General features: G+C 47.6%; 1 protein-coding gene and 1 long non-coding RNA gene across 4 annotated transcripts in view; one reads left to right on the top strand and one right to left on the bottom strand.

The window, feature by feature from the left end:
- Positions 1-24830, bottom strand: part of LOC136580584 (ADP-ribosylation factor-like protein 13B) — a 605728-nt gene that overhangs the window by 60673 nt on the left and 520225 nt on the right. Inside the window, exon 7 of the mRNA XM_066581246.1 lies at positions 11203-11378. Within this exon, the coding sequence (XP_066437343.1) occupies positions 11203-11378 (176 nt within the window). The remainder of the gene's footprint in view (positions 1-11202; positions 11379-24830) is intronic.
- The window catches only part of LOC136580585 (uncharacterized), an 81519-nt gene that overhangs the window by 22705 nt on the left and 33984 nt on the right, over positions 1-24830 (top strand). The window lies entirely within an intron of this gene.

The following is a 24830-nucleotide window of genomic DNA, read 5'->3' as shown; positions in this document are numbered from 1 at the left end:
GAGTTTGACTGACAGAAGAACAACACAGTTAAGGCTCTTGAAAAGGGGAGTACAAAAATAACAAAATGAGAATACAACTAAATCGCTATTATGTCAAACACAACTCAGCAGTCCTGATAGAACACACTAACCTACCTCCACCACAGATCTAGTAGCCTGAGGGACCTGTGGTGATGTCACTGCTGTGGGTCTGTGGGAGGAGCCAAGCTGTGTTTGTCTCGTGAGGTAATCAAGCTGCTGTGTGTGTGTGTGTGTGTGTGTGTGTGTGTGATGTGTGGGGATCATAATGCATATACCATATAGAACAGCTGTGTGGAGCATTGCACCACCAGAAACACTGGTACTATAATTTCCTACACAACTCAGCAGTCCTGACAGAACACACTGATCTACCTCCATCACAGAAATCCGGTGGGCTAAAGGACCTGTGGTGATGTCACTGCTGTGGGAGGAGTCAAGCTGTGTTTGCCTTGTGTGGTCATCAAGCTACTGTGTGTGATGTGCCACCAGAAACATTGGTACTATAATTTCCTAATAATTATTAGTAAGGTAATAAACACCTGAGATAAAAATGTATACGTCATCAGATATCATATTGGTAACTTCTTTTTTTAAATTATGGCTTGAGACAGAGAAAAGAAAATCATGGTGTGCTACATCACATATAGTGTTCCACAGGTATTATTCTGACTGTCATTATGGAGTCGGGAAGGAATTTTTCCCCCGAATGGGCTAATTGACTTCTGCCTCTTGTTGTTTTTTTTTTTTTTTCTTGCTTTCCTCTGGATCAACAAGGGGGTTGAAACAGGCTGAACTAGATGGACACTGTCTTCATTCAGCCTAACATACTATGTTACAATATTAAGTGACAGTTGACTTTATCACACCTTGAGGCATCAGAGCAGTATATAAGCATGTGAATCCTTTATGGTGCTGTTGGAACCCTGCGTGCTGCCATATGGTGCTCCATGCATAGCATTTCAGGGACTCTCTCCAGTAAAATTTACTGGAGAGAGTCCCTGAAATGCTATACATGGAGCACCACACGGCAGCACACAGGGTTCCAACAGCACCATAAAGGATTCACATGTTTAAATACTGCTCCGAAGCCTCAAGGTGTGATAAAGTCAACTGCCACTTAACATTGTAACATAGTATGTTAGGCTGAATAAAGACAGTGTCCATCTAGTTCAGCCTGTTTCAACCCCCTTGTTGATCCAGAGGAAAGCAAAAAAAAAACAAGAGGCAGAAGTCAATTAGCCCATTCGGGGAAAAATTCCTTCCTGACTCCATAATGACAGTCAGAATAATCCCTGGATCCACCTTTTGATAGTTCCTACCTAAAATTAAGACCCGGAACAACAACCCCGCTGGTCACCTAATGTCTATATACAGTAATATCATAGCACTCTAGAAAGACATCTAGTCCCCTTTTAAACTCCTCAATGGATTTTGCCATCACCACTTCCTCAGGCAGAGAGTTCCACAGTCTTACTGCTCTTACGGTGAAAAACCCCCTTCTGTGTTGGTGATGAAACCTGCTTTCTTTTAAGGGAACTTGTGACTGCTAAGGAGCACCATAAACTAAGTTATGGTTTTGTCTGGGGAGGTGACAGGGAGTCGGGTGTCCCCCCCCCCCCCCCCATGTAGTCCACGCACAGCATAAAAATCAGACTTTTTTCAGAGTACCATGCACGCATTCTAAAAAGAGTCAGGTATTCATGCCATATGCAGACTTCACCAGAGGACACTGTGGGAATGGGGAGAGTATATAAAAAAAAAAAACATTCTCCTGCTTCCTGTCACGTCCCTGGACAGCATCATAACTTAGTTTATGGTGCTGTTTCCTTTAACAACTGCTAAATGTAGAAATAATAGATAGCAAACATGTGAATCAAAAAAAATTATATTAGGTACCTGGAAAGAAGCAAAAGTAAAAGTCATATATTTGGCTAGAAAACACAGGGAATGCATCCATTAACAAATTAAAAAGCTTTTCACGTGTCACATATTTCTAAAGTTTCTCCCAGTGACGTGCACCCACAGGCTTTCAGGGGAGTAAGTAATGTGATATACAGACACTTGTTTCTTATATTTAAGGATTCCAGAGGGACTGGGTCTGTTCCACTGGATTGGCTCATAGCCAATGTGGTGGCAATATTCAAAAAGGGGTCAAAAAGTCAATCTGTAGACTACAGACTGGTAAGTCTTACTTCTATTGTGGGTAAAATGTTTGAAGGGTTTCTAAGAGATGCTATCATGGAATACCACAAGGAAAATAGCTGTATAACTCTGTATCAGCATGGATTTGTTAGGGGGCATTACTGTCAAACCAACCTAATCAGCTTCTATGAGGAGGCAAGTTCTAGACTGGACCAGGGAGAGTCAATAGATCTTGTGTTTTTGGACTTTTCCAAAGCATTTAATACTGTGCCCCATAAAAGATTGGTATATAAAATGTTAATGTTTTGTCTGGGCGATAATGTGTGTAAGTAACTGGCTCAATGATAGAAAGCAGAGGGGGGATCATAAATGGTACATACTCTGATTTGAGTCACCGTTAATCTTTTTAAGGCAGCTCTGCACTTCTTCCTGGGTTAGACTGCTGATATTAAGTGGAGAGTTTACTTTATCACTCTGCATCTCATCTGACATTTCATTTTACTATGTAAATACACTAGAGAAAAAACAATTTAATAGACTTGCTTTCTCCTTACCACCCTCTACTATTTTTCCTGTTATTTATTAAAGGGTTAACACTTTCAGTATTAATATTTTTACTATTAATATGATTGAAGAACATGTTAGGCTTAGTTTTACTTTCCTTGGCAATGAGTCTTTCTGTCTACATCTCTGTGAATTTTATCAGAATTAAATTTTTTTCTGTATAGGTTTTTAGTGCTTTTTTGCTGCCTTCTTGTTTTAGTAGTTTAAATGATTTCTTTTTGCTGTGTATTGCCCTCTTACATATTTATTGAGCCATATTGTTTTTCTCCTATTCCCAACCCTTTTATTCCTGTAAGTAGAGATGAGCGAGCACACTCGTTCGAGCATTAGGGTACTCGAGATGCTCCCTACTCGAGATGAACACCACGCGGTACTCGAGTCAATTCCATTTCCTTCCCCGCATGTTTAGCGTCATTTTCTAGCCAATAGACATGCGGGGGAGGCATTACCACTTCCTGCTGTGACGTGCCAGCCCTCCCCCCCACAGTAGTGAGTGGCTGGGCCGAACAGGTGACTGCTGAGTACTTAAACTGGTCCCTCAGACGCATGCTGGCAGAGGTTAGGGAAAGTGCTGCTGCTGATATAGGGAAAGTGTTAGAGTAGGATTCTGTCTTCAAGAACCCCAATGGTCCTTCTTAGGGCTACATCTGACTGTGTGCTTTATAGTTGTGGCTTGCTGGGGGTAGTAGTGCATCACTTTTTGTATTACACATGTAGGCCAGTTCCCAGCCTTTCAGTAATGGTGTTCTCAGCCTGAAGTGCCGTACAACCAGCTCTCACCGTGAAACTGCACTCTAACATTTCCTAGCCTACTGCAAACAACTTCAGTTATACCGTTCTGTGTCTGCTGTGCATTAAACAGAGGTCTCAATGCTAAATAGTACTGTAATATTTCCTGGGCCACTGTAAAGTATTTCAGCTCTGCCGCTGTGCAGAGCGTCTCACAATATCCTTTCCTTGGTGGGGTTGAGATAGCCGGAGTTACCAGCACTATCCACTGGCTTTAGAGTCTTCTCCCACTCCATACAGCCTCTATTATCTACAAGTCTCTGCGAGCAGTAAATTACCCCTAGGTATCAGAGCAAGACAGCGGGTTCATTTTTTTAAGTCACAGCATAGAGCCTCCGCTATTTACAAGTCTCTGTGTGCGGTGAATTAAGCCACAGTTGTCGGTGCTGTACAGTGGGGTAATTTATTTGGGCCCTGCTCTATTCTTAATCCGCCATGATGAGAAGTAAGGGTAAGGGTCGAGGACGCGCACGTCAAAGTGAGGGTGTGGGCTGAGTTCCTGGGCGTGGTGAATCACAGTCGGCTGCTGCGGGATTAGGAGAGAAGCAAGTTTCTGGGCTCCCCAGCTTCATATCACAATTTATAGGTCCGTGTGGTAGAGCTTTATTGCAAACAGAGCAGTGCGAGCAGGTTCTGTCGTGGATGGCTGAAAATGCCTCCGGCAATGTATCGACCACCCAGTCTTCTACGCAGTTCACTACTCCCAGCCAAGGACTGCAACTCTGAATCCTCTGGCTGCTCCTCCTTCTTCCCAGCCTCCTCACTCCATGACAATGACATATTCTGAGCAGGCAGACTCCCAGGAACTATTCTCGGGTCCCTGCCATGAGTGGGAAAAAACGGTTCCTCTCTCACCTGAGGAGTTTGTCGTGACCGATGCCCAACCTTTGGAAAGTTCCCGGAGTCCGGGTGATGAGACTGGGGACTTCCGGCAACTGTCTCAAGAGCTTTTTTGTGGATGAGGATGATGAGACACAGTTGTCTGTCAGTGAGGTAGTAGTAAGGACAGTAAGTCCGAGGGAGGAGTGCACAGAGGATTTGGGGGAAGAGCAGCTGGACGATGAGGTGGCTGACCCCACCTGGTTTGCTAAGCCTACTGAAGACAGGGCTTCAGAGGGGGAGGCAAGTGCAGCAGCAGGACAGGTTGGAAGAGGCAGTGGAGTGGCCAGGGGTAGAGGCAGGGCCAGACCGAATAATCCACCAACTGTTTCCCAAAGCGCCCCCTCGCGCCATGCCACCCTGCAGAGGCCGAGCTGCTCAAAGATGTGGCAGTTTTTCACTGAGAGTGCAGACAACCGACAAACTGTTGTGTGCAAGGTTTGTCACGCCAAGATCAGCCGGGGAGCCACCACCATCAGCAAGCACAGGCATATGATGGCCAAGCACCCCCACAAGGTGGGATGAAGGCCATTCACCACCTCCGGGTCACACCACTGCCTCTTCCCCTGTGCCCCAACCTGCCACACAGATCCAATCCCCCTCCCAGGACACAGGCATGAACGCCTCCCGGCCTGTACCCACACCCTCACCTCCACTGTCCTCCACTCCATCCAGCAATGTCTCTCAGCGCAGCGTTCAGCTGTCGCTAACACAAGCGTTGGAGTGAAAGCGCAAATACGCCGCCACCCACCTGCACGCACAAGCTTTAAACGTGCACATTGCCAAATTAATCAGCCTGGAGATGCTGCCATACAGGGTTGTGGAAATGCAGGCTTTCAAAAACATGATGGCGGCGGCCGTCCCACGCTACTCTGTCCCCGGTCGCCACTATTTTTCCCGGTGTGCCATCCCAGCCCTACACCAGCACGTCTCCCGCAACATAAATCATGCCCTCACCAACGCGGTTACTGGGAAGGACACGTGGACAAGTACTGGTGGGCAGGGCCACTATATCTCCCTGACGGCACATTGGATGAACTTGGTGGAGGCTGGGACCGAGTCAGAGCCTGGGACCGCTCACGTCCTACCCAAACCCAGAATAGTGGGTCCTACCTCGGTGCTGGTATCTGCGGTGTTTTATGCCACCTCCTCCAAACCCTCCCTCTCCTCCTCCTCCTGCCACCTCTACCTCTCAATTAAGAAGTGTGAGCACGTTGCCAGCAGTTGGTAGCACGTGGAGCAGCAGCACAGTTGTGGACAAGTGTCAGCAAGCCGTGCTGAAGCTAATCAGCTTAGGTGACAAGAGGCACACGGCCCCTAAGCTGCTGCAGGGTCTGACAGAGCAGACCGACCTCTGGCTTTCGCTGCTGAGTTTCCAACCGGACATGGTCGTGTGTGACAATGGCCGTAACCTGGTGGCGGCTCTGCAGCTCAGCAGCCTCACACACGTGCCATACCTGGCCCACGTCTTCAATCTGGTGGTTCAGCGGTTTCTGAAAAACTACCCCCACTTGTCTGACCTGCTCGGCAAGGTGCGCCGCGTCTGATCACATTTCCTCAAGTCCACCACGGATGCTGCCACCCTGAGGACCCTGCAACGTTGGTTTCAGCTGCCAGAGCACCGACTGCTGCGCGACATGCCCATACGCTGGAATTCTACGCTGCACATGTTGGCCAGGATGTACGAGCAGCGTAGAGCAATAGTGGAATACAAGCTGCAACATGGGCGCGCGGAGTGGTAGTCGGCCTCCGCAATTTTTTACTGACGAGTGGGCATGGATGGCAGATATCTGCCGGGTCCTTGGAAACTTTGAGGAGTCTACCCAGATGGTGAGCGGCGATGTGGCAATCATTAGCGTTACCATCCCGCTGCTTTGACTCCTGAAAAGTTCGCTGCTAAGCATAAAGGCCGACGCTTTGCGGTCGGAACAGGAAACGGGGGATGACAGTATGTCGCTTGATTGCCAGATCACCCTCATGTCTATATCTCAGCACGTTTAGGAGGAGTAGGAGAAAGGGGAAGGGGAGGAGCAGGAGGAGGAGGGGGAAGAGACAGCTGGCCACACTGCAGAAGGTACCCATGCTGCTTGCCTCTCATCTGTTCAGCGTGTATGGGCTGAAGAGGAGGAGGATCCTGAAAGTGATCTTCCTAGTGAGGACAGCGATGTGTTGCGTACTGGTACCTTGGCACACATGGCTGACTTCATGTTAGGGTGCCTTTCCCGTGATCCTCGTGTTAGACGCATTTTGGCCAACACGGATTACTGTGTGTACACCCTTCTCGACCCACGGTATAAGGAAAACCTTTCCACTCTCATTCCCGAAGAGGAAAGGTGTACGAGAGTGATGCAATACCACAGGGCCCTGGTGGAAAAAGTGATGCTAAAGTCCCCATCTGACAGCGCTAGTGGCAGAAGACGCAGTTCAGAGGGCCAAGTAGCAGGGAAGGAGCGGGAATCAGGCAGCATGTCCAGAACAGCCAGGGGAACACTCTCCAAGTTCTTTGCCAGCTTTATGGCCCCTCAGCAAGACTGTGTCACCACTCCCCACTCAAGGCTGAGTCGGAGGGAGCAGTGTAAAAAGATGGTGAGGGAGTACGTAGCCGATCGTACCACCATCCTCCGTGATGCCTCTGCTCTATACAACTATTGGGTGTCAAAGCTGGACACGTGGCACGAACTTGCGCTGTACGCCCGGGAGGTTCTGGCCTGCCCTCCCGCTAGCGTCTTGTCAGAGAGGGGGTTTAGTGCAGCTGGGGGAATCATCACGGATAAGCGTACCCGCCTGTCAACTGCCAGTGCCGACATGCTTACACTCCTAAAGATGAACAAAGGCTGGATTTCCCCAGACTTCTCTTCTCCACCGGCGGAAAGCAGCAGAACCTAATTATTCTTTTTGCTGCAACCGGAGAAAAATGCATCCTCTATCACCACAAAAAAGGGGGAATTAGCTTTGGCAATCACTCTCGGATATTATTACTCCTCCTCCTAAAACAGCATGTCATCACGCTGAACTGCCAACTTTTCTGCGGCCCAAAAAGCTCTGTTTTAAAAGTTTTTTTACAATTTTTCAACGTTTCAAAAGCATTGATATTTTAACAGACACCAATTTTTTTTCACAAGGCTGCCTCCAGGCTCTGTTACAAATTAAGCAACAGCGAGCTATATCATTAGAAATTGTTTATGGGTTACACCTGCCCTCCCGGTTGAGTGATTTTTCAGGGGTGCACTTGTACTTTTGGTACACCAATTTTTCTGGCCCTCGCCTATACTGTTATCAAACTAATTTTTCTGGCCTTCGCCTACACTCTTGGTGACCAAATTTTTTCAGGGGTTCGCCTATACTCTTGGTACACCAATGTTTCAGGGGTTCGCCTACACTCCTGCTACAGAAATGTTACTGGGGTCTGACTATACTTTGGCTACTGACATGTTACTGGGGTCTGCCTATGCCTGTTCTACTGAATGGTTTGAGGGGTTCTCCTATACTTTTGCTAAAGAAATTTTACAGGGCTTCGCTTATACTTTTGCTACAGAAATGTTACTGGGGTCCGCCTATACTCTTGCTACAGAAATGGTACAGGGGTCTGCCTATACCTTTGCTACAGAAATGTTACTGGGGTCCGCCTATGCAGTTTCTACTGAATGGTTTGAGGGGTTCGCCTACACTCTTGCTACAGAAATGTTACTGGGGTCCGCCTATACTTTTGCTACAGAAATGTTACAGGGGTCTGCCTATACCTTTGCTACAGAAATGTTACTGGGGTCCGCCTACGCAGTTTCAACTGAATGGTTTGAGGGGTTCACCTATACTTTTGCTACAGAAATGTTACTGGGGTCCGCCTATACTCTTGCTACAGAAATGTTACAGGGGTTCGGGTATGCAGTTTCAACTGAATGGTTTTGAGGGTTTCAACTATACTTTTGCTACGGAAATGTTACTGGGGTCCGGCTATACTCTTGCTATGGAAATGTTACAGGGGTCTGCCTATACTTTTGCTACAGAAATGTTACAGGTGTTCTGCCTATACTCTTGGTACACCAATGTTTCAGGGGTTCACCTACACTCTTGCTACAGAAATGTTACTGGGGTCCGCCTATACTCTTGCTACAGAAATGTTACTGGGGTCCGCCTATGCAGTTTCTACTGAATGGTTTGAGGGGTTCACCTATACTTTTGCTACAGAAATGTTACTGGGGTCTATCTATGCTGTGGGTGCACAAAGACTTCCCATAGCGGTGTTTTACCGGTCTGGCACAAATACACTGACTGACTAGGGTAGAAATGTGGGCCGAGGTCCTTGGTGGGGTAAAACTCCGCCATGTTTGGGCGCTGTGATTTCATTATGCGTAATACCATCTTTAAGTTCCTTGCACTCGCCGATGCTGTTTGTGCACAAAGACTTCCCATAGCGGTGTTTTTCTGGTCTGGCACAAATACACTGACTGAATATGGTAGAAATGTGTGCCGAGGTTCTTGGCGGGGTGAAACTCTGCCATGGGCGAGCCCAAGGAACTCAAAGACTTCCTATTGCGGTGTTGAGCTATCTAACACCTACACAGAATGAATTGTGTTAGGACACATGGATTTCCCATTGCTATGTAACTCGTGACACCCTGGGTCACACAAGGTGGAGGCTGGGACAGAGCCTGACCCTGGGCCCGCTCACGTGCTTCCCACACAGAGTATTGCTGCATTGTGGAGATGTGTAGAAGTGCTAGCAACTGAGTCGCCTTTATGCCCACGTTTGTGGCGCCTGACAATTTTGTGATGGAGGTGGCACGGGATTGGAATGATGATCGTACGTCAATTTATCATCAATTCTCAAAAGCATTGTGGGCTATTGCCAACACTTTCAAAGAGGGTCGCTGCTTGGCCCTGCCAACCCTCTGCAGTTTGTGCCTCCTATTACTCCTCATCCAGTATGCACTTATAAATAGATATGAGGGTGGTGTGGCTATGAAATGAGCGTGTGGCATGAGGGCAGCTGAACGCTGCGCAGGGAAACTTTTCTGTGGACGCAGGGTCATGTGGGGGGGTTGGACAGCAATGCCAGCATGTAACCCAGGAGAAGAGGCAGCGGTGTCACCCGCAGGCAGTGATTGTCAATGGTTGCAGGTAGTGTGGTGCTTAGCTAAGATGTGCCAGCGCATGTGCCTTGCTAATGAGGGTTTGTCTGAAGTAAATTGTTAGGGGGGTGACGCCAAACTCTTGCTCCCATTTTGGCTTAATAGTGGGACCTGGGAGCCTCAGATGCAGCCATGCATGCTGCCTCTTCCCTTCCCTATCCGTTTCTGTGGTGTTTTCATGACGTTTTGATGTTTTATGGTGTTTGACAAGTCATCAGCTATTGGAGCATCGGTCCTATATAAAAATGCTCGAGTCGCCCATTGACTTCAATGGGGTCGTTACTTGAAACGAGCTCTCGAGCATTACGAAAAGTTCAACTCGAGCAACGAGCACCCGAGCATTTTGGTGCTCGCTCATCTTTACCTGTAAGCTGTGAACAGCTCTTATTTTTGAGGACATTATCCCAGTTAATAAGGTTAACGCCATCAATAATCTGATCAAATTTGTCCTTCCTAAAGTTTCGTATTTTTGTAGCTCCCCTATAAAACTCTCTCTTGAAAGACAAGTTGAAAGTTATTATATTATGATCACTATTTCCCAGGTGCCCCCCAACTTGCACCCTTGTTATTCTGTCAGGTCTGTTGGTTAATAATAAGTTCACAATGGCCGTCCCTCTAGTCGGGTCCTGAACATGTTGTGAAAAGTAATTATCTTTAGTTATTAACATACACTGGTTACCTTTATGAGATCTGCAGGTTTCAGCTTCCCAGTTTATATTCAGATAGTTAAAGTCCCCCATAATAATTACCTCATTGTGATTTGCTGCTTCATCTATTTGCCTTAGTAATAGATTTTCATTGGCTTCTGTTAGATTTTTTGATCTATAGAGAATCCCTATGAAAATTTTATTATTGTTTTTTTTTCTTCATGTATTTCTATCAATAGAGACTCCACATGTTCATCTCCCTTCCATATATCTTCCTGTAATGTGTGCTTTAAACGGCATTTTACATAAAGACAAGCTCCCCTTCCTTTCTGTTTTTTACTAACCCTTCTAAACAGATTGTAACCCTGTAAGTTCACCGCCCAGTCACAGCTTTCATCCAACCAGGTCTCCGTTACTCCCGCTATGTCATAGTTTTCCTCAGACATTATTATTTCCAGTTCGTCAAACTTACTACTCAGCCTTCTAGCAATAGTCACTTGATTGGTTAGACTTCTACCATTAGTCACCATTCTGTCCTCTCGTGTGTATTAAATAGTTTTTTATGGTTATAAATGGTACATGGGTCACCAATACTAGTGGGGTATGACAGGGGGCAGTACTGGAGGTATTAGGAGTGGGCAGTATTGGAGGGATCATCATTACTAGTGGACACTAAAGGTGGGATCACTGTTACTAGTGGGGTACTATAGGGGGCAGTATTGGAGGGGTCACTGCTACTACTGGGATACCACAGGGGCAGTATTGGAGGGGTCACTGTTACCACTGGGGTACCACAGGGGCAGTATTGGAGGGGTCACTGTTTTGCAGATGATACAAAACTGAAAATAATTAATGCAAAAGAACAGAATGTCATTGCAAGAGGATCTGGATATGTTGGGGACAGAACAGAAGCAAATAAGTTTTAACGGGGGTAATAGGGTGATCTGGAAACACACAAGTCTTTTTTCAACCTGACATACTATGTTGTAAAGCTTCCGGTTAGGCTTATAAAATGATTGTTTTATAATTACCTGTGATTTTGTGGCCTCACAGTTATTCTGTGGTGAATACTTTCCTTCTGCTCTGCACTGTCTTGTAATATACGAGCACTGAGTGCAGAATAGTTGATGGCCACAGATCGTAAGACCCAACGCAGACTTCTCAGAATAGCCCAGTCATGGAAGTCTGCACTTGCTGAACATGGTTCCTACATAATTAAAACATGGAAAAAAAATATTATCAAACACTTTTTATTTATCATGTAGTTATAAATAGTGATGAGCAATTAGTAGAATAATCAGTTCATGTTGGTATCAGGCCAAGTTCACGAAAATCATCATGAATTGGGACCTTTGATTCCAACTTTCATAAGTGTCAATGGTAAAAAATATCAGGTTTATTAATTTGCCTTCCAAAAGGTCTCCAAAGGAGCTAAAGCTCCCAAATTTAATGGAAATACAGCCACACATCTGAGGAACACTGGGCTTTCCCCAAAAATAGGGGAAATAGTGTACAGTGGTGTAGAGGTCAATCATAGCACGCGGGTGTTACTGAAAACAAGGCCTACATAGTGTTACATGTGCTGTTGAGACATGTTGTACTGTTGTGATTCCAGCAGCACAGCACTCTCAGGGTTAATGATTGAGCTGGCTGGGTGTGGTACTGTCTGCTAGCTAATCCCCTGGATCTGTGCTCACATATAAACCCAGCCCCTGGTCAGTCACTGCAAGGCCACTCAGGTGAGCAGTCATGAATGCTTGTCTGGTGAGGTTTGCAGTGTGATCTGGTTTATGTCCGTTTGTACGTTTAAATTCTGTCAGTTTTGTGTTAGTTTGCTGTGTGACCTGCTATCTGTGTCCTGTTGCAGCATGCGGTGTGAATGGTGTTCGGTTCTGCTGGACTCCTGGTTAGTGTAGGGACTAGCAGTATAACCAGGAGCCGTGAAGTGGCCTGCTAGCTTTCAACATCTTGTACAACATGTCAACTAATACCTGGTATTTATATTCAGCTTCCAATCTGTTACTAGTGGTTGCATGTTGTATGCAGTGTATTCTGGGTCTGTCATGTGGCATATGAATGCATCCTGTTCTGGTGTGTGGCTCCTAGGATCAGCTAGGGCCCAGATCCGAAGACCGCTGGGCTGCCCTTATTGGGGCAATGTCCCCGCTCAGGTAGGGCCACTCTCATCCCTCCTTGTAGCACAGGGTCAGTTGCCTGAAACCGGTGTGAGTCCCGTGTGACCCTGGTGATACCCGTGTGTGTCCCCTTTGGTCACGATCGTGTGGGCCCCGTGCTTTGTCTGCCCACATGATCGTAACACATAGGCTCTCCTAGATCAGAAATTATACCAAGGAAGACAGCAGGTGTGCTGCTTGTTGTAAAAGCAATGTTAGAATTTCTCCTTGTAAAATTTATTCCAGGTAAACAGAACAGCCAAACATGAACCTCCTCTAAGGAAAACCTGTAGAACTACAGATGTTTGTGCTTTAGAACGTTTTCATTTTGGGAGGAAGAAGAAACATAGTAACATAGTATGTTAGGCTGAATGAAGACAATGTCCATCTAGTTTAGCCTGTTTCAACCCCTTTCTTGTTGGTCCAGGGGAAGGCAATTCCTTCCTGACTCCATAATGGCAGCCAGAGTAATCCCTGGATCAACATTTGCGATAATCAACCCCACTAGTCACCTAACGACTTCACAGAGGGGGCAGTCTAGAGTCAACCAAGAAATATAAGCCCAATTCACAGACGTGACTACCACTAAAAACGTATTTTATTAAATGTATTAAAAAACATAAACTGGGCACTACAAAGACAACACACAGCAACCAAGTACCTCCAAACACAGATTCGTTATAGGAGGATAAGGACCTGGAGTTATTTAATACTTGATAAGCGATAAAGAGATGTTTTATGATAACAAACGAAAACACTCTACCCGACATGGATTCAAGAAAGCAAAGGATAATTCGATATAGGAGCCAAAAGAGCTGGTTTGATCTATGTATAAACAAGGCAGGGTTACCATTTGGACTCTCACTTGTAATAGAACACTATCACTATCAGTGATCAGGACTCAGGCTCCAGCAATTGAGCGTCCTGACTTGTTATAGGTGTCGACAAGACAGGAACACCATCTAGGTATTCACTTATGATGATCAGTACTTGAGTAAGCCAGTGCAAATACTCAGATAGTACTAGAGTTGGTCAGTACTTATACTCTACGCGTTTCACCATTAGTTTGTTGGATCATCAGGAGATACAGTACTTGAGTCATAGGTTCAGAGGTAGAGGGAATGAGAAATCCCCGAGAGAACATCAAACTGATATATAGAAAGCTGTATCTAAGATGAATACAGCAAAACTTGTGTAGTGATCAGGATAAATATCCTTATTATAAAAGAGTTCTATACTCTCAATTGGGGCATTAAGGTAACTCTTAGGGTTGGGGGCCTGCCAGAAGGTACCTCTAAGCAAGAAAGCTTATCTTGTATGCTAGCGGTTAATAGCTAGATGATATATGTAGGTACATGAGAGGTGTTTATTTTAAAGTATGCCCGTCAATACACGCAGAGAGGTAGAGTAGAGCGTCCCCGAAAATATGGGGGGGGGGGGGCACTGCTCTCAAGTATCTGAGTGCTAGAGAGATGGTATAATGCTTGTCATGCACAAATAGGATACTCAAAATAGTTAGCGTATCAAGTTAGAATTTAGGTCATCGATATGGGGATAAGGCATAAAATTATGTCCTGATCTCCTGACCCAATTAATTGCATTTAAGCAAACAGGAATAGCTAAAGTGCTAGGATCCAACCAAAAGTGCTTGCATTAGAGGTCATTGGTGTGGAGGTATGACATTAATATAAGTCAAACTCTCCTGACCTAATTGTAGAAGCACTTTTAGATGTCCAAATTGCTAGCATAGAGGTCATTCGTATGGAGGTATGACATTAGTATAAGTCAAACTCTCCTGACCTAATTGTAGGAGCACTTTTAGACGCTGTGCATGTTCTCAAGATAGACAAGCCATAAAGCTAGTTTCCTAGTAGTTAGATTTCAGGCAAGCAACCCCAGCAATCCCCCCAGATATAGGGCTCAAGAGAGAGCAGAGAAAAAGGTATGACCCATCGCCTTGATGGTAGGCTAGGGAATCCTTGACTTATACTAATGTCATACCTCCATACGAATGACCTCTATGCTAGTACAGAGCATCATGTTATGGAAGGCGTCTGTGTTTACTAGCCTGAAGGGCAAGCATTTCCATTGCAAACAGCTGAGCAATGCTTGCCTTTAGGTTTTGTGCTTGTGGATAGTTGGGGTGGCATTTTTTTTTCATTCCATTTGTTGGAGGATGGAGCGCTCGCTGATGACCTGGAACATGCTGGAATATGGCATAGATGTCAGTGTTGGTGAAGGTGGTCATACTGGTGGCAGCTCAACTTCTCTTTATTTACTACTCCTGGCTCTGTAGTCTACAGCCCGATTGTCAATTGCAGAGAAGAGGCCTGAAGTAGACCTACTACTGCCCCTACACAAAACTTCCTCTCTGTGCTCAGAGGCTACTGCATTAACAGGGAGGGAGATAGAGAAAGAGACAGCTACAGCAGCAGAAGAGGGAACAGGATGAGTCTGATTCTTTGCCCTGAGCCACAGCTGGGCTCTCCAAGGTAGTGGGTGAGGGGTTCATGTGACTGTTCATACATGTTGTTCAGGTTCTTGCTGCATTTTAATCACTTGTCATTATGTGCAGTTTCAAAAAATTGCCCAGGCTGCAAATGTCCTATGAGCAGATTTTGCTGTGGACCTGATGATCCAGCCACTGCTGCGACTAGTGGTAGCACTGCCCTTTTGTTTTTATGTGACACATTACTCTCTGCCTTGGAAGGGTGCTGCCCACAAAGTTCACCTCTTCCTCACTTGTCCCCGTGAGCTACTATCATGACTCTCCCTCTCCTTCCACCACTGGTGTACAGTGAGGGGAAGCACACTGAGCTGAGGGGGCCCAGGGGACCGTCGCTGTCGGCCGCATGATGGCTGAGAAGTAGAGATGAGCGAACGTACTCGTCCGAGCTTGATGCTCGTTCGAGTATTAGCGTGTTCGAGATGCTCGTAACTAGAGGCGAGCACCACGCGATGTTCGAGTTACTTTCACTTTCATCTCTGAGACGTTAGCGCGCTTTTCTGGCCAATAGAAAGACAGGGAAGGCATTACAACTTCCCCCTACGACGTTCAAGCCCTATACCACCCCCCTGCAGTGAGTGGCTGGCGAGATCAGGTGTCACTCGAGTATATAAATCGGCCCCTCCCGCGGCTCGCCACAGATGCATTCTGACATAGCGCAGGGAAAGTGCTGCTGATGCTGGAGATGCTATAGGGAGAGTGTTAGGAGTGATTTTAGGCTTCAAGAACCCCAACGGTCCTCCTTAGGGCCACATCTGACCCTGTGCAGTACTGTTGAGGCTGCTTTTTGCAGTGTTGCACCTTTTTTTTTTTTGTATATCGGCCGTGCAGAGCATTGCGTCCTTAGGGCGCCCACCCACTGGCGATTTTTTTTTTTTTCCCTGCGAAATTCGCAGCATTTTTTTCTCTGCAGGGGTCTATGGGACTTGTAATGTTAAAATCGCGATCGCGCAAAATCGCGATTTTGCGGTAAATTGCGATTTTGCGCGATCGCGATTTTAACATTACAAGTCCCATAGACCCCTGCAGAGAAAAAAATGCTGCGAATTTCGCAGGGAAAAAAAATCGCCAGTGGGTGGGCGCCCTTAGTCTGCAGTAATTTTACATAGTATAGGGCCAGTACTGCTGAGGCAGGGACAGTGAAAAACGTGAAAGACATATACTGTCTATATAGGCAGTGGGCTTTTCCAAAAATTTTGGGAAAAAAAATATTTGGGCTGCCTGTGACCGTCCTGACTGTACTGCGTCTCTGCTGGGGGTAGTAGTCCTAATTAATACGCAGCCAGCTAAGTGTTACAGCGGGCTTGCGCAAAATTCTTTCCTGGCTCTGCTGTGCGTTCCGTAATCGAAGTCAGCCTCCAACCACAGGCCAATAAGCGGCACATTTAATTACAGCGTTCTGTTTCTGCACTACTGGTAATACACCATGCTGAGGGGTAGGGGTAGGCCTAGAGGACGCGGGCGAGGACGCGGAGGCCCATGTCAGGGTGTGGGCACAGGCCGAGCTCCTGATCCAGGTGTATTGCAGCCGACTGCTGCGGGATTAGGAGACAGGCACGTTTCTGGCGTCCCCACATTCATCTCACAATTAATGGGTCCACGCGGTAGACCTTTATTAGAAAATGAGCAGCGTGAGCAGGTCCTGTCATGGATGGCAGAAAGTGCATCCAGCAATCTATCGACCACCCAGAGTTATGCGCCATCCACTGCTGCAACTCTGAATCCTCTGGCTGCTGCTCCTCCTTCCTCCCAGCCTCCTCACTCCATTACAATGACACATTCTGAGGAGCAGGCAGACTCCCAGGAACTGTTCCCGGGCCCCTGCCCAGAATAGGGAGCAATGGTTCCTCTCCCACCGGAGGAGTTTGTTGTGACCGATGCCCAACCTTTGGAAAGATGAGGCTGGGGACTTTCGGCAACTGTCTCAAGAGCTTTCAGTGGGTGAGGAGGATGATGACGATGAGACATAGTTGTCTATCACTCAGGTAGTAGTAATTGGAGTAAGTCCGAGGGAGGAGCGCACAGAGGATTCGGAGGAAGAGCAGCAGGACGATGAGGTGACTGACCCCACCTGGTTTGCTAAGCCTACTGAGGACAGGTCTTCAGAGGGGGAGGCAAGTGCAGCAGTAGGGCAGGTTGGAAGAGCCAGTGCAGTGGCCAGGGGTAGAGACAGGGCCAGACCGAATAATCCACCAACTGTTTCCCAAAGCGCCCCCTCGCGCCATGCCACCCTGCAGACGACCGACGAACAGTGGTGTGCAACCTTTGTCGCGCCAAGATCAGTCGGAGAGCCACCACCACCAGCATGCGCAGACATATGATGGCCAAGCACCCCACAAGGTGGGACGAAGGCCGTTCACTGCCTCCGGTTTGCACCACTGCCTCTCCCCCTGTGCCCCAACCTGCCACTGAGATCCAACCCCCCTCTCAGGACACAGGCACTACCGTCTCCTGGCCTGCACCCACATCCTCACCTCCGCTGTCCTCGGCCCCATCCACCAATGTCTCTCAGCGCAGCGTCCAGCCATCGCTAGCGCAAGTGTTTGAGCGCAAGCGCAAGTACGCCGCCACGCACCCGCACGCTCAAGCGTTAAACGTGCACATAGCCAAATTAATCAGCCTGGAGATGCTGCCGCTGAGACTTTCAAAAGTATGATGGCGGCGGCCCCGTGCTACTCGGTTCCCAGTCGCCACTACTTTTCCCGATGTGCCGTCCCAGCCCTGCACGACCACATCTCCCGCAACATTGTACGCGCGCTCACCAACGCGGTTACTGGCAAGGTCCACTTAACAACGGACACGTGGACAAGCATAGGCGGGCAGGGCCACTATATCTCCCTGACGGCACATTGGGTGAATTTAGTGGAGGCTGGGACAGAGTCAGAGCCTGGGACCGCTCACGTCCTACCCACCCCCAGAATTGCGGGCCCCAGCTCGGTGGTGGTATCTGCGGCGGTGTATGCTTCCTCCACTAAACCACCCTCCTCCTCCTCCTATGCAACCTCTGTCTCGCAATCAAGATGTGTCAGCAGCAGCACGTCGCCAGCAGTCGGTGTCGCGCGGCGTGGCAGCACAGCGGTGGGCAAGCGTCAGCAGGCCGTGCTGAAACTACTCAGCTTAGGAGATAAGAGGCACACGGCCCACGAACTGCTGCAGGGTCTGGCAGAGCAGACCGACCGCTGGCTTGCGCCGCTGAGCCTCCAGCCGGGCATGGTCGTGTGTGACAACGGCCGTAACCTGGTGGCGGCTCTGCAGCTCGGCAGCCTCACGCACATGCCATGCCTGGCCCATGTCTTTAATTTGGTGGTTCAGCGCTTTCTGAAAAGCTACCCACGCTTGTCAGATCTGCTCGGAAAGGTGCGCCGGCTCTGCGCACATTTCCGAAAGTCCCACACGGATGCTGCCACCCTGTGCACCCTGCAACATCGGTTTCATCTGCCAGTGCACCGACTGCTGTGCGACGTGCCCATACGGTGGAACTCTACGCTCCACAAGTTGGCCAGGCTCTATGAGCAGCGTAGAGCTATAGTGGAATACCAACTCCAACATGGGCGGCGCAGTGGGAGTCAGCCTCCTCAATTCTTTACAGAAGAGTGGGCCTGGTTGGCAGACATCTGCCAGGTCCTTGGAAACTTTGAGGAGTCTACTCAGATGGTGAGCGGCGATGCTGCAATCATTAGCGTCACCATTCCTCTGCTATGCCTCTTGAGAAGTTCCCTGCAAAGCATAAAGGCAGACGCTTTGCGCTCGAAAACGGAGGCGGGGGAAGACAGTATGTCGCTGGATAGTCAGAGCACCCTCCTGTCTATATCTCAGCGCGTTGAGGTGGAGGAGCATGAGGAGGAGGGGGAAGAGACAGCTTGGCCCACTGCTGAGGGTACCCATGCTGCTTGCCTGTCATCCTTTCAGCGTGTATGGCAGGAGGAGGATCCTGAAAGTGATCTTCCTAGTGAGGACAGCCATGTGTTGCGTACAGGTACCCTGGCACACATAGCTGACTTCATGTTAGGATGCCTTTCTCGTCACCCTCGCGTTACACGCATTCTGGCCACTACGGATTACTGGGTGTACACACTGCTCGACCCACGGTATAAGGAGAACCTTTCCACTCTCATACCCGAAGAGGAAAGGGGTTCAAGAGGGATGCTATACCACAGAACCCTGGTGATCAAGCTGATGGTAAAATTCCCATCCGACAGCGCTAGTGGCAGAAGGCGCAGTTCCGAGGGCCAGGTAGCAGGGGAGGCGCGGGGATCAGGCAGCATGTACAGCACAGGCAGGGGAACACTCTCTAAGGCCTTTGACAGATTTCTGGCTCCCCAGCAAGACTGTGTCACCGCTCCCCAGTCAAGGCTGAGTCGGCGGGAGCACTGTAAAAGGATGGTGAGGGAGTATGTAGCCGATCGCACGACCGTCCTCCGTGACGCCTCTGCCCCCTACAACTACTGGGTGTCGAAGCTGGACACGTGGCCTGAACTCGCGCTCTATGCCCTGGAGGTGCTGGCTTGTCCTGCGGCTAGCGTCTTGTCAGAGAGGGTGTTTAGTGCGGCTGGGGGAATCATCACGGATAAGCGTACCCGCCTGTCAACCGACAGTGCCGACAGGCTTACACTCATCAAGATGAACAAAGCCTGGATTTCCCCAGACTTTTCTTCTCCACCAGCGGACAGCAGCGATACCTAAACAATACATAGGCTGCACCCGCGGATGGAAGCATCGTTCTCTATCACCATCAAAAACGGGGACCTTTTAGCGTCATCAATCTGTGTATTATATTCATCCTCTTCCTCCGGCTCCTCCTCCTGAAACCTCACGTAATTACGCCGAACGGGCAATTTTTCTTAGGCCCACAAGGCTCATTCATATAACTTTTGTAAACAATGTTTATACGTTTCAATTCTCTATTGAATAAAGCATTGAAACTTCCACCTGAACCAATTTTTATTTTAACTGGGCTGCCTCCAGGCCTAGTTACAAATTAAGCCACATTAACCAAAGCGATTAATGGGTTTCACCTGCCCTCTTGGTTGGGCATGGGCAATTTTTCTGAAGTACATTTGTACTGTTGGTACACCAATTTTTTGGGGCCCTCGCCTACATTGTAATCCTAGTAATTTTTAGCCCACCTGCATTAAAGCTGACGTTACCTCAGCTGTGCTGGGCACTGCAATGGGATATATTTATGTACCGCCGGTGGGTTCCAGGGAACCACCCATGCTGTGGGTCCACAGGGAGTTGTAACTGCATGTGTCTACTTCTAAATAAACCCAGTCTGACTGGGGCATGCAGTGTGGGCCGAAGCCCACCTGCATTTAACATGACATTACCTCAGCTGTGATGGGGAATGCAATGGGATATATTTATGTACCGCCGGTGGCTTCCTGGCACCCACCCATGCTGTTGGTCCACATGGAGTTGTAACTGCATGTGTCCACTTCTAAAGAACCCTAGTCTGACTGGGACATGCAGTGTGGGCCGAAGCCCACCTGCATTTAACATGACATTACATCAGCTGTGCTGGGCACTGCAATGGGATATATTTATGTACCGCCGGTGGGTTCCAGGGAGCCACCCATGCTGTGGGTGCACACGGAATTCCCATTGTGGAGTTGTACCTGCCTGTGACTATTTATAAAAAAACGCGGTCTGACTGGGGCATGCAGACACCTTGACAGAATGAATAGTGTGTGGCACATAAGTTCCCCATTGCTATGCCCACATGTGCAGCTCCAGATGGAGGTGGCACAGGATTATATTTCTCAATTGCTTCTGTACAGCATTGTGGGCTATCGCCCCGCCTCTTTTTAAAGAGGGTCGCTGCCTAGCCGTGCCAACCCTCTGCAGTGTGTGCCTGCGGTTCCTCCTCATGGCAGACGCACTTAAAAATAGACATGAGGGTGGTGTGGCATGAGGGCAGCTGAAGGCTGCGCAGGGACAATTTGGTGTGCGCTGTGGACACTGGGTCGTGCAGGGGGGGGGGGGGTTGGGCAGCATGTAACCCAGTAGAAGTGGCAGCGGAGTGTCATGCAGGCAGTGATTGTGCTTTGTTGGAGGTAGTGTGGTGCTTAGCTAAGGTATGCATTGCTAATGAGGGCTTTTCAGAAGTAAAAATTGTTGGGAGGGGGGGCACTCTTGCCGCTGTTGTGGCTTACTAGTGGGACCTGGGAACTTGAGATGCAGCCCAACATGTAGCCTCTCGCCTGCCCTATCCGTTTCTGTGTCGTTCCCATCACGTTCTTGAATTGCCCAGATTTTCACAAATGGAAACCTTAGCGAGCATCGGCGATATACAAAAATGCTCAGGTCGCCCATTGACTTCAATGGGGTTCGTTACTCGAAACGAACCCTCGAGCATCGCGAAAATTTCGTCCTGAGTAACGAGCACCCGAGCATTTTGGTGCTCGCTCATCTCTGAGAAGCGAGAGGGGAGGAGAGGAGAGAGACGGGAGGCAGCGCCGCAGGTCGGCAAGAGCAGAGGGGAGGGCTGTTATACGTGGAGTCGGCAGCCAATTACAGGCTGCAGACTCCCACGGCGCACGGCCCTCCCACTGATAGGCTGCAGCTGTAAGTGGTCACAGCTGCAGTCTATCAGTTTCTGCCAACCAGCGATTACCAAGGGGAGGGGCTAGTGCGGCTCTACTCACCTCCGGAGCGCTGGATGCACAGGACCTGAGAGAGGACCTGTAGCTGCAGATCAAATGACAGGGCTCTGGTTATGTGATCAAAGGACAGGGGACTTTCTATTACAGGCTGCCCAGAGACTGCTGCAGAGGTGAGTAAAGAAGGAATTGTAATTATATATGTATAGCTGGTATAACTTATACCAGCTGTATATATATAATTATATACAGGAGATACACAGGTTACACCAGCATGGGACATACCACTATATATAGGGGGATATACATCCTGTATATAGTGATATGTACCATGCTGGTGTAACCTGTGTATCTCCTGTATATAATTATATATGTGCAGCTGGTATAAGTTATACCTCTCCTGTATGTATATATATATATTGTGAGACGGTGACCGGCAAAGTGCTGGAGGGCAGATATATTTCGCCTAGGATGCTCTCCTATGAGGCTTTGGGGAGCACTTGGGCAGATACGTGCTACCGAGCAGCCTGGGCTCGGTGGGAGAAGTCGGTAGTCTGGTGTCAGTAACATTAAGTTACTGATACGTTGTAGTGTGTAAGTGGCTCCAAGCGGCATAATCCCGGCCGGCTTTTCTTGGAGTGGTCAAAGCGAAGGGTGGGATGGACACTCCCACGTACCAGGTGAGGCTGGTACTAGGCCTTATAAAGCCTGGGCCTGCAGGTCCTGGGGGAGTGCTGAGACCTCTGCAGGTCTGAGAGCCTGGCTGGCTGTGCGCAGGAAGCATTTGTTGTGCAAGAGTATAGACAGGGTTGATCTATGTCTAGTAAGTGCTCAGACGAGCAGGATTTACTTTATGTTGTCCTGATGTTAAGGCCTGTTTGTGCTTTGTTTTTGTACTGAAATAAACCCAGGCGCAGCCTGGACTACAGACTTTATCCAGTGTGTCACTCTTTCTGACTTCTTATGCCCAGGTTGCTACCAATCCTAAAAGCTAATCCCTCACAATATCAAAATATATATGTGGCAAGGGGGGTACTCTTGCCTGCGTGATCGCTGACTTCTAGACCGGAATGGGCACCAGCCGTGTAGAAACACTCTCTGGAGACATGGAAATTTCTTTAAGACCCTGGCTCCTGCCAGTCTTTATTCACGGCACCAACAACATAACAGAGTCCAGTTAACACGTTCCAGAAGCCAAGAAAATATCCCCAGCGCTCGTGGTCTCCCAGGATATCAACGGACACGGAGGTCCATATAATTATATTTTATTTAATAATTGCTTTAGTAGGTGCCGGTGGACCCTCTTGGCAGGGTGTCATACCGAGCACCAGGTGAGTACTTAAGTATTTACGTTTAATTTTTTAAAATCCATTACGGACAAGTAGGCGCTGATTTGTTCTTTTAGAGTCCAGATAACGTACTTCAGTACAACATAAAGTCCATATATACACACCCCACCTGGGTGTTGAGGTTAGGGGCGTCACCCTGTAGACCTCTTGCCTTTCCAGGCCACCAGCCTGCAGCACCTAATTCTGCTGCGTTGGTTCTCCCCCACTCTTTGGCAGGAACTGGCTTTTATTTGGTTCCTGCTCCACCCCTTGGTTAACCCTCGCACCGGAAGTCCTGTCTCTGGCCCTCTACAGGCCCTTCTGTGTACTGCACTACTTTAATAATTATATACAGGAGATACACGGGTTACACCAGCATGGGACATACCATTATACAGGGGGATTTGCATCCTGTATATAGTGGTAGTGATGCTGGTGTAACCTGTGTATCTCCTGTATATAATTATATATGTGCAGCTGGTATAACTTATACCAGCTGTATATATATATATATATAATTGAGCGCAGCATTTTCTTTGCCTCTACAAATTTTTGGCGCCTCTGCTGTACCTCTAGGGAGAAGTCCGGAAAGATACGGATTGTTTGTCCATCAACCCTTATCAAGTCTCTCTCGTGGTTGAGTGCCAGAATTTTGTCTCTGTCCCTATAGTTAACCCCTTAGTGACGAAGCCTGTTTGCGCCTTAGTGACGGAGCCAAATTTTGGAAATCTGACATGCGTCGTTCAACGTAGCATAACTCCATAAAGGCTTTACATATCCAAGTGATTCTGACATTGTTTTTTCGCCACATGTTGTACTTCATTTAGGTTGTAAAAAGAGACCGATATAATTTGTGTATATTTATTAAAAGTACCAATATTGGAAAAATTTTGAAAAAATTGTCATTTTTTCACATTTTCAACCGTAATAGCTCAAATATGTCCAAACATACTGTACAAACTTTTGATAAGATATATATTTCCATCTGTTTACTTTATTCTGAATGCACACTTGAAAAACTTTTGTGTTTTTTTTAACCATTTAGAGGACATACAAATTTAACATTACTTTTCAGCATTTTGAGGAACACTTTGCTTTCCTGCACCAAACCAAGTTTGCAAAGGCTCATAAGTGTCAGAATAATAGATACCCCCTCAAATGACCCCATTTTAAAAACTACACCCCTTAATGTATTCACTGAGGGGTGTCATGAGTATTTTAACCCCACCAGTTTTTTTCAGGAATTAATTCAATTTAGAGGAGAAAAAATAAAATTTAATATTTTTGCAAATATGTCATTTTAAAGACATATTTTTTTCCTATAGAGCCCATGAAAATGAGGATTTACACACCAAAATGGATACCCCCGTTTCTCCCGTGTTCAGAAACATACCCATTATGGCCCTAATCTTATGTCTGGATGCACAACGGGACCCAAAATGAAAGGAGTAGTCGGTGTCTTTCAGAACATAAATTTTGCTTGAAGGCGGTTTAGGCCCCATAGCACTTTTGTAGAGCTCTTGAACGGCCAAAACCAAAGAGAGCCCCCACCAGTGACCCCATTTTGAAAACTAGACCCCTTAACGAATTTATCTAGGGGTGTACTGCCCATTTTGACCCCACAGTTTTTGAAAGAATTGAAGCAAAGCAAAAGGAAAAAATTGTGATTTTCGTTTTTTTGTCAATTCTGTCATTTTAAAAACAGCTTTTTTTGTACAGCACACACATGAATGAAGACTTGCACCCCAAAATAGATACCCCAGTTTGTCCCGTGTTCAGAAACATACCTATTGTGGCCCTAATCTTTTGTCTGGGTGCACAACGGGGCCCAAAATGAAAGGAGTAATCGGTGGCTTTCAGAACAGAAATTTAGCATGAAGGTGATTTAGGCCCCATTGCCTACTTGTAGAGCCCTTGAGCGGCCAAAACGACAGAGAGCCCCCACAAATGACCCCATTTTGAAAACTAGACCCCCTAACGAATTTATCTAGGGGTGTACTATGTATTTTTACACTACAATTTTTGAATAAATCTAAGCAAAGCAGTAGGAGA

This window comes from Eleutherodactylus coqui, chromosome 10, assembly GCF_035609145.1.
Source record: "Eleutherodactylus coqui strain aEleCoq1 chromosome 10, aEleCoq1.hap1, whole genome shotgun sequence".
Taxonomy (NCBI): Eukaryota; Metazoa; Chordata; class Amphibia; order Anura; family Eleutherodactylidae; genus Eleutherodactylus; species Eleutherodactylus coqui.
Note: the sequence above shows the minus strand (reverse complement) of the source record. Positions and strands in the feature narration are given on the sequence as shown.